Source organism: Pinus tabuliformis, chromosome 5_1 (assembly GCF_031772625.1).
Source record: "Pinus tabuliformis cultivar Carrire ecotype Pingquan chromosome 5_1, CPIR1, whole genome shotgun sequence".
Lineage (NCBI taxonomy): Eukaryota > Viridiplantae > Streptophyta > Pinopsida > Pinales > Pinaceae > Pinus > Pinus tabuliformis.
In genome coordinates, this window is record NC_142305.1 from 960,457,118 (window position 1) to 960,465,972 (window position 8,855).

The 8,855-nt window shown below is 38.8% G+C and overlaps 1 protein-coding gene and 1 long non-coding RNA gene across 2 annotated transcripts; one reads left to right on the forward strand and one right to left on the reverse strand.

The window, feature by feature from the left end:
* The first annotated feature begins 4,963 nt into the window (after window positions 1–4,963).
* On the forward strand, window positions 4,964–8,323 carry LOC149167956 (dnaJ protein homolog). The gene is made up of 7 exons (XM_089433270.1): window positions 4,964–5,422; window positions 6,239–6,403; window positions 6,519–6,661; window positions 6,883–7,016; window positions 7,320–7,462; window positions 7,555–7,753; window positions 7,841–8,323. Exons 1-7 carry the CDS (start codon window positions 5,270–5,272, stop codon window positions 8,152–8,154), a joined length of 1,251 nt encoding a protein of 416 aa, XP_089289396.1. The 5' UTR covers window positions 4,964–5,269; the 3' UTR covers window positions 8,155–8,323.
* Window positions 8,042–8,573, reverse strand: LOC149167957 (uncharacterized). The gene is made up of 2 exons (XR_016260983.1): window positions 8,474–8,573; window positions 8,042–8,342 (listed from the first exon to the last, which is right to left on the reverse strand). It is a non-coding gene; the product is annotated as an uncharacterized LOC149167957 (long non-coding RNA).
* Window positions 8,574–8,855: the final 282 nt, after the last annotated feature.

Genomic DNA, 8,855 nt, shown 5'->3' on the forward strand with positions numbered 1-8,855 from the left:
AGTGGTTGCGTATGTACCTTCAACCTCAGTAAAAGATGTCCTAACTCAGCCAGATATTGATGGAAAGAGAGCTAAATGGATTGCAAAATTCATAGAGTTCAACATAGAGGTGAAGCCCACCAAGCTTGTCAAAGGCTAGGGCTTGGCTAAGCTTATGGATAAGGAAAATTGCAGTTTGTTAGACATCAATTGCATGGGTTCAAATTCAGGTGGTGAGCAGACAGAGGAAGCAACAGAAGAGTAAGAGCAGAATCAACCTTTGGCTGAAAATCTAGCCACCTGTGAATGGTATTATGGTGTAGTTCATTTTTTGCAGAAGCTAGAAGTCCCTCCAGGGCGCAACTCAACTCAAGTCTGTGCCATTAAGCTCAGATCAGCCAAATTCTGCATTAATAAAAACCTGCTTTATTGGAGAGACCCATCAAGGATCCTCTTGAGATGTCTAGACAAAGGACAATCTGTGGAAGTCATGCACCAGTTCCATTCTAGCATTTGTGGAGGGCATCATTATTGGAAAACCACAACCCACAAGATCCTGAGAGCTGGGTATTATTGGCCTACTCTGTTCTCTGATGTGTTTTCTTTTGTGAAGTCTTGTGACAAATGTCAGAGGTTTGCAGGAAGACAACAACTAAAATCTCTTCCCTTGAAGCCAATACAAGCCAATGGTCCCTTCCAGTAGCGGGGCTTGGACTTCATAGGTGAGATCAATCCACATTCCAGTGGCCAACACAAATGGATCTTGGTATCCATTGATTATTTCACCAAATGTATTGAGGCTATACCCACTAAAAATGCTAATCATCAGGTTATCATAAAGTTCTTGAATGGGAATATTTTCACTAGATTTGGTTCCAACCAAACTAGTCAATGATAATGCAGCAACTTTCAGGGCAGAAGAATTGGTGGACATGTGTGAATCCATGGGCATTCAATTGGTGCATTCTACCTCATATTATCCTCAAGGCAATGGCCTGGCATAATCATCTAACAAGAGTCTTGTAAGGATAATCAAAAAATTGTTGGAGGACAACAAAAAGAGTTGGGATTCCAAGTTGAAGTTTGCACTGTGGGCTGACAAAGTTACCAACAAGAAGTCCATAGGAAATTCTCCATTTAAGCTGGTTTATGGCGCTGATGTTGTTTTTCCTATCCAGCTGATTCTCCCTGTGGCCAAATTCTTGCAAGAAGAACATGATGAAGAGAATGACATGGCGAGGAGAATGAGTAACTTGGTTGAATTACAACAGATCAGAGAACAACTGGTTGAGAAGTCAAGAATTCATCAGAAGAAGATCAAAGAAACCTTTGATAGAAAGGCAAAAATGGACAGTTTTCAAGTTGGTGACTAGGTTCTCAAATGGGATGCATTGAAGGAAAAGAAGGGAAACCATGGTAAATTTGATGCCTTATGGATGGGACCGTTTGTCATTGCTCAAGTTCAGATGAACAATACTTTCATTCTGCACAATTTGGAGGGGGAAGGTGTTTTTGATGGCCCAGTTAATGGGCGATTTTTGAAACTTTACTTCATATGAGGCTTTAAGGCCTTAATATTGTAATAAGTTTTTTCAGTTTTTGGTTTCTATGCAAATAAACTCCATGCCCAATGGAACACTAGGAGATAAGTTTGTTTTGGTTGTTACTGGAAAGGCAGAAGTCTATAGTTCTTGAAACCTCACAGGGAGGCTTTCATCCCCAAAAGGAGCCAGCATTAGCCCTGAGGTGCAGTGCTGCTATTTTGAAGATTAAAAGAGGGAAATGGTCTATTCTGCTGTCGTGGAGAGGTTCCCATACGATCCATCACCTCACTTTTCTCACTCATCCACTCCCATCCACGTTCACTCATGCCCTAACCCAGCCCTCACATCATAACAACACTCACTTTCACCTTGGCCCTATGTGAATTAATCCAGTTTTGCCCCGCTATGTATTATTATTTTTTAGAGCACATGAAAACATGCACTAATGCGCAAAAGCCCCCGAAAACCTTACCTTTCTATCCATTGCGCCCCTTTGCACATTTCTCGAGGTCATCCTATCCCTTCGAGTCCCTCGCCGTCGATCTTCCCACTGGTTTGACAGTCCACACTTCATCCGACCAATGTTATATGCTCACCCGCTCTAACCAATCACCACCGTTAGATCATTTCCGCTAGATCTAACGGCTATTGCGCGTATCGCTCGAGCAAATGGGAGAGAGGGATACCCGCCCAATAAAGCGGTTTCCTCTCTCTCCTTCGCTGCTATGTGGCGGGCGATGAATGGAATCGGGCGGGATCCGACCTTTACCACTTACTACACGATGACCGCCTGATATAAACCATTTCCGCTTGAATAAACTGCTCCGGGGTGTTATCCTTCGAGCACCTCCTCCACCCGATAGCCATTCGATCTACCCATCTAAGATCTGATGACTCAGACTTATTTCGCTCCCACCACGACTTCAAGCCTCCGACGATTGATCTCCTCCGCCCATTCCTCCCGATCCAACGACCCTCGTTCACGATCACCATAGTTCATCCTCCGCCGCTTGACCAACATCCCAATCGTCGATCCACACCATCCAATAGCCCATGTGCCCCCATACACTACTTCCCATCAGTCACCCGGGGAGGAAATTTGTTGGTATTGTCAGTGTTTTTGACAGTCAGACAGTTGAATTGAAATAACAGAATGCATGGACGAAAGGGGGAAAAAACAAGAGCATGATGCAGCCGAACCAACATAAATGATCATGGAACATCGCTGGCATGAGCGAACCACCTGACAGCGCGACGAAATTACCAGAATTTGATTACCGTGTTTGTTAGAAACATAGCTCTCTGAGCTCATGTTTGTCTAGTTATGTCATCAAGTGGTTAGAAGACAGAGGGGATAGATTAAGACATCTCGAGGCTCAGAGAGTTCGAGAGTATTGTAAAAAGCCTATAAATGGCTGAAAGTTTGAAATAATAAGGGTTCAACTTTTGGAGACTGTGGATACTCTGTTCCTCCCAACGTCTCATCTTCATTCCAGTAATACAAGCTTCTTTTGCTGTTACATGTTCAATTGTCATCTTCTCCTCTGTTCTAAGCTTGCACTTGAATAGGTTATTCATGTTTTCTTCCGTGTCTAATGCCAGATAACTGTCATCTTATCTTTGCGTTGATAAATTAGATTTGCAAGCTTCATTTACTTTTTGTAGCTAGCCATTCATATGTGTTCATGTATGTATCTGCTGGTACAGTTAGGATTCTCCATCTATTCATAGAATCTATAAACTATTGAGCATTCGTGGTCGAAAGCCTTGTCAAGCTAAGGGTGTTCATGCATGTCTTGAGTGAAAACAGAGTTGAAACAGTCATCTGACTTGATCCAAACCCCAATCCATTCCAATAGTTCAAAGAACGATATTGAAGATTTATATGTTACTAGGCATCTCCAAGCTACAACCTAGGAGAGTTTCCTGGAGTGATAACACTTACTACAGTGGTAAGAAGAACCATAAGAAACATTCACCTGAAACTCTTTTAAGATTATCTTCCACAGTCTAATATCTCCTTCTTGGTTGCGAGATTGTAGAAGATGTCTAAGATGTCTAAGTTCCACCCAACAAATTTCCACATGCATTCTAAATATGAACATTTCGTCATAGCCTTTTACTATTCTTTGCTAAATATTTTCTTAAGAATTTCAAACCAGATAACATTGAAGCAATTAGATGTTGTGTTTGGGAAGAAACCAGGGTAGAATTCAACATTCTACAAGCAACCATAACCACTGTATTGAAATCAAAATTCACCCACATGAGTGAAATCAAAATCAAAATTAATGCACTTGGTATAAATTGAGATTCAATCAAATAAGTAATAAAACTGAAACCTCATATTCTCGTAATCCTAACAATGTAATAAAGCATGTAATGAAATAGAAATTAAAAACATATAATAATATTGAAACAAAATCGAAATTGAATCTAACCCTTGGTGTTTCAAAATGTACATAAACATATAACCTTAAGATTCAAATTAATTTAAACATTTTATTTTAAAAACCACCAAAATATGTGGTAGTTTTTAAATATGTTCATCTACCCATTAATTATTAATCAATAAAATTTTAACACAAAAACCATATTTCAAAATAGAAAATCCGTCCATTGATGTAATAAAAATAAATTTAGAAAATCCGTCCATTAATGTAATAAAAATAAATTTATATTTTAAAAATTCAAATGAAAATAAATTTATTTTCAAACCACTTACCCGAGATGTAAAGTCAAAGGACTTTGAAGGGGAGATTTGTGGGGATTAATAATTCAAATTTAAATGCCAAAATACATCAAACTCTTAAAACTCAATTCTTTAATTTTTTAATGAAATCCCATATTTGGCGAGGACTAAAAAAAGGGGTATGGAGTGGGGTGTAATGTTCCAAAGTATATGCTCTCACTTATAAGAGGTGATAGGTGAAAATGCATGGCTTGAATAAATGCATGGCTTCTGGTATTTTTAAACATGGGTGATAAAGCGAAAATGGGGCTTAAATAAATAAATAAATAGCGAAAATGCATGGCTTGAATAAATAAATGGCTTCTGGTATTTTTAAACATAAAAAGCTTCGCCCATTTTATGAGAATCTAGAAAGTTCCTGTTCACATTTAACCACATAAGTGGTCGGTCGGTCCGTCCCTCCGTTGGTGTGAGATGCCCTTTGATTCGATACCTTAGATGCTTATAAAGTTTCATGGGATATTTTATGGAAACATGTTCGAGGATATCTTAAGTCCACTGCTAAGAGTAGTTTAACCGAATAATTGTAGGTTAAGAAGAAGAACTCTCTAGATGCGATCGGGAGTAGATGAGATCGAGAATCGGACGGTCAAGCTTCCTCTAAGGCTTCGAGATACTTTCCAGAGACTTCTAGCAAGTGTGTTTCATGTCACAAGGTTAGTCTTTAATTAATTTTTGAATCCAAGGGCCATGCCACATTTGATCTGAGAAGAGGCGAGATCGTGAACGTTGATTGAAAGACTCGGAATACCGTTGAGGCTGGAAGAAAGCTCTAAAGGGAAAGTTCGCCCCTTTGGCTTCTTCAAGGAATTTGCTCTGGGGTTGTCAAATTTCTTCCCAACAATCTCAGTTCGGCTCCCTCTTGTTCGCTATTTGCAGGTTTAATTGACTGCCAAAATAGTCACGATTTGGCCTGTATCTCTGCCTGAAATTGTTGGAGGTTTCAAGGATTTGTACTGGGAAGGGGGTCGTTGGATTTTTTTCGTAAGCGAAAATGTTTGGAGCTCGTGCCCCTAAGAAAAGTGATAGCACTAGGTATTATGAAATCCTGGGAGTGCCAAAGAATGCTTCACAGGATGAATTGAAGAAAGCTTACAGAAAGGCTGCTATCAAAAACCATCCGGACAAGGGTGGAGATCCAGAAAAGGTATGCAGTGCAAACCCTAATTATAAACTCACAAAAACAAGAAAGTATGAACCTTTAAGGAGTCGACCTTCTTTAAAGGGTCAGGACCTCCCTTGATTGGAAATAAAATTCATTTTTGTAAAGATTAAAATTTAAATCCTAGTCTTTAGGGTTTTTTCTGGTAAACGTTTCTTCACGCATGACGTTTTGTAAGGAGAAACTATTTAAACTTTCTTAGAAATTCGAGTAAGTAGATGGAGGTATCCGCCCAAAGTAAACCCTAGGAAATTTTTTTAAAGGAGGCGTATCAGAAGTAGTGGTCAACGGCAAGGGTTAAAGTGTGAAAGGAGTCTGTTCAAAGGACTTCATTGTTATTTGATTCTAAGTAGATTTACCTATTTCTAGGGTGCAAACCTTCCTGAAATACATTTAAAGGTTGCATTTGCTGTTTTTTACGAGCTTTCCAGATTATTTGCTTTGAAAGCTTTCTCTGTGTTATATTTCGCAAATTTACCGATATCTAGGGTTATTGGAAAGCATTTTTTAAACTTTAGCATCGCAATAAACAGATATAAATAAATAATGTTGCAATTATAATTGAAATTCATTAATGGTTGAAGGGCGGGGTTGTATTGTTTAAACATGATTTCAATTTGTTAATTTCTAGGTAGATATTATGGTAGGAGTTTCTCGCTGCACAATCCGGACCACAGATCTAGGGTCTTGTTAATCTAACTCAACATTCATTTTTTAAAATAACCCAACTCTAGAAATGTAATCTAGTGGTTCATATGTACATCTGGGTGACTGGTTTTAATTCATGGTGTATGATTGCAGTTTAAGGAACTTGCTCAGGCCTATGAGGTACTTAGTGATCCTGAGAAAAGAGATATTTATGATCAATACGGGGAGGATGCACTCAAAGAAGGAATGGGTGGCGGCGGCGGTCATGATCCATTTGATATATTCCAGTCGTTCTTCGGTGGAAATCCTTTTGGAGGTAAGCAGTATTTCTTATTTGCAATATGCAAGGTTCTGATGTTTGTCAGTGGGGTTCTTCATCCAAATTTTTTGGATTCATAAGACGTGATTTTCCTATCTTTTCTTGTATTGTTAAGGTGGTAGCAGCAGGGGAACCCGAAGGCAAAGGAGAGGCGAAGATGTTGTTCACCCCTTGAAGGTATCATTGGAAGACCTTTACAATGGAACATCAAAGAAGTTGTCACTATCTCGAAATGTTCTGTGCTCTAAATGCAAGGGGTAAGTCCATACGGCCTGCGATATATAGATGGCCTGAAAAGGTGCATTAGTTGGGTCAAGGTGACTTAGATAGGGAAGGACTTTAGATTATTGTTGTCTGAAGATATGACAAAATCGTTCTCTTAAATTTTTCAATGCTAAGTTATCCTGGAATCCATAATTTGTCCGATTTACAGTGAATTATGCCTCAATGCGAGTGTGCGTTTGTGAACTATGTCCAGGAAAGGGTCAAAGTCTGGCGCATCAATGAAATGCAGTGGGTGCCAAGGGTCTGGCATGAAGGTCTCTATTAGACATCTTGGACCTTCGATGATCCAGCAGATGCAGCATGTCTGCAGTGATTGTAGGGGAACAGGTAATTTGAAATAATGTTTTATTTGTTATTGCATTTAGGTGAAGGTACCCTTTATTATTTTATATCGCAGATGTGTCTATATGTTACAATTCTTCTATGTGGAGTGCTCTGTATTTCTGAAGAGATCTCTAACGACTACCCAATAAACGAAGTATAATTTTTGGAATGAGTGGTTTTTTCATTAATGAAAACAAGAGTAGGGGCATCATTATATGAAGGGTATTCATGTGGCCATGTTTTGCTATTTGTTGCTATCGTATGAGTGTTTCATTTATAGTTTTCTTACTGAAACCTTATATGCAGGTGAGACTATAAATGAAAAAGACAGATGCCCACAATGCAAGGGTGAAAAAGTCTTACCCGACAAGAAAATGCTCGAGGTCACAGTTGAGAAGGGAATGCAAAATGGTCAGAGGATCACTTTCCAAGGGGAAGCAGATGAAGCTGTAAGAAGTTTTGTTTGACTGCCTTTGTTCTTTAGTTGGCTTGCTTTTGTTCTGTTTATGATTTGTTTCATTTGCAACTTTTGATGATGCAGCCCGACACAGTTACTGGCGACATTGTATTTGTGGTTCAACAAAAGGAGCATCCCAAATTCAAGAGAAAGGGAGACGATCTTTTCGTTGAGCATACTTTATTATTGACGGAGGCATTGTGCGGGTTTCAGTTTATATTGACCCATCTGGATGGTCGGCAACTGCTTATTAAATCTGGTCCCGGTGAAGTTGTTAAGCCAGGTAAACAGAGTTTTCTAAGTTTATGCAAAACATAACCAGACATGGCCAAGATAAAAACTGATGAATATATCTTATTGCTTGTTTCAGGTCAGTTCAAGGCTATTAATGATGAAGGAATGCCTGTTTACCAGCGGCCATTCATGAAGGGTAATCTGTACATTCATTTCTCTGTAGAGTTCCCAGATTCTTTTACTCCTGAACAGTGCAAGGCTCTGGAAGCAGTTTTGCCTCCTCGAACTGCAAGCCAGCTAACAGACATGGAGTTAGATGAGTGTGAGGAAACAACACTCCATGATGTAAACTTGGAGGAAGAAATGAGGAAGAAACAAAGTCAACAGGAGGCTTATGAGGAAGATGAGGAAGGCTCCGGTGGGCCAAGGGTACAATGTGCTCAACAATGAGAATAGCTGATTAAAACGTAGCTTTGTTTCTGGTATTTAACTAAGAGGAATTTTCAGTTTGAATATTATAAACTAGATGTTGGTTTTCATTCTGTAACTTCCTGAATCAGGGTAAACAAATACGGAATGCATATATAACCGATGAAATCAAATTTTTGTGCAGAATTTATTTGTCGTGCACGTTGTACCTTTAGTTTGTTGTGTGCTAAATGTATAGTCTATTTATCCGTTTGACAAGGATATGAATGATGTTTTCTGTTTTTCGTTTTAGAAATATACTTACAAGTCACCTGTGTGTGGTGTAGCCCTAATCTTGTACCTTTAGTTTGTTGTGTGCTAAATGTATAGTCTATTTGAAATATATTGCCATTTGACAAGGATATGAGTGATGTTTTCTGTTTTTCGTTTTAGAAATATACATTGATTATCCACTTGTTTATCTGAGGATAGACCAATCATATACTCGCGCCATGATACCTTTTAATCAGTTAGCATGTTCCAAGATGCAGTATTAGCATGTCATGTTAGACTATGTATTGTTCAAACAATTTGATCCCTTTGATTCTAACTAAATCTATATGGGATGTGACTCGTTTTGATTCTAGCTAAATATCTATACGGTATGTGACTATGGGAAAAATGGACAGGAAGGAAACCCTCGATGGTTATATGATAGAAGAAATAAATTGTAGACAATAGTT

Excerpts from the sequence above, each read along its gene's own strand:
- LOC149167956 (XM_089433270.1), top strand. The coding sequence starts at position 5,270 with ATGTTTGGAGCTCGTGCCCCTAAGAAAAGTGATAGCACTAGGTATTAT. Across the intron at positions 7,017-7,319 it reads CAGTGATTGTAGGGGAACAG|GTGAGACTATAAATGAAAAA; the intron begins GTAATTTGAAAT and ends CCTTATATGCAG. Across the intron at positions 7,754-7,840 it reads CGGTGAAGTTGTTAAGCCAG|GTCAGTTCAAGGCTATTAAT; the intron begins GTAAACAGAGTT and ends TGCTTGTTTCAG.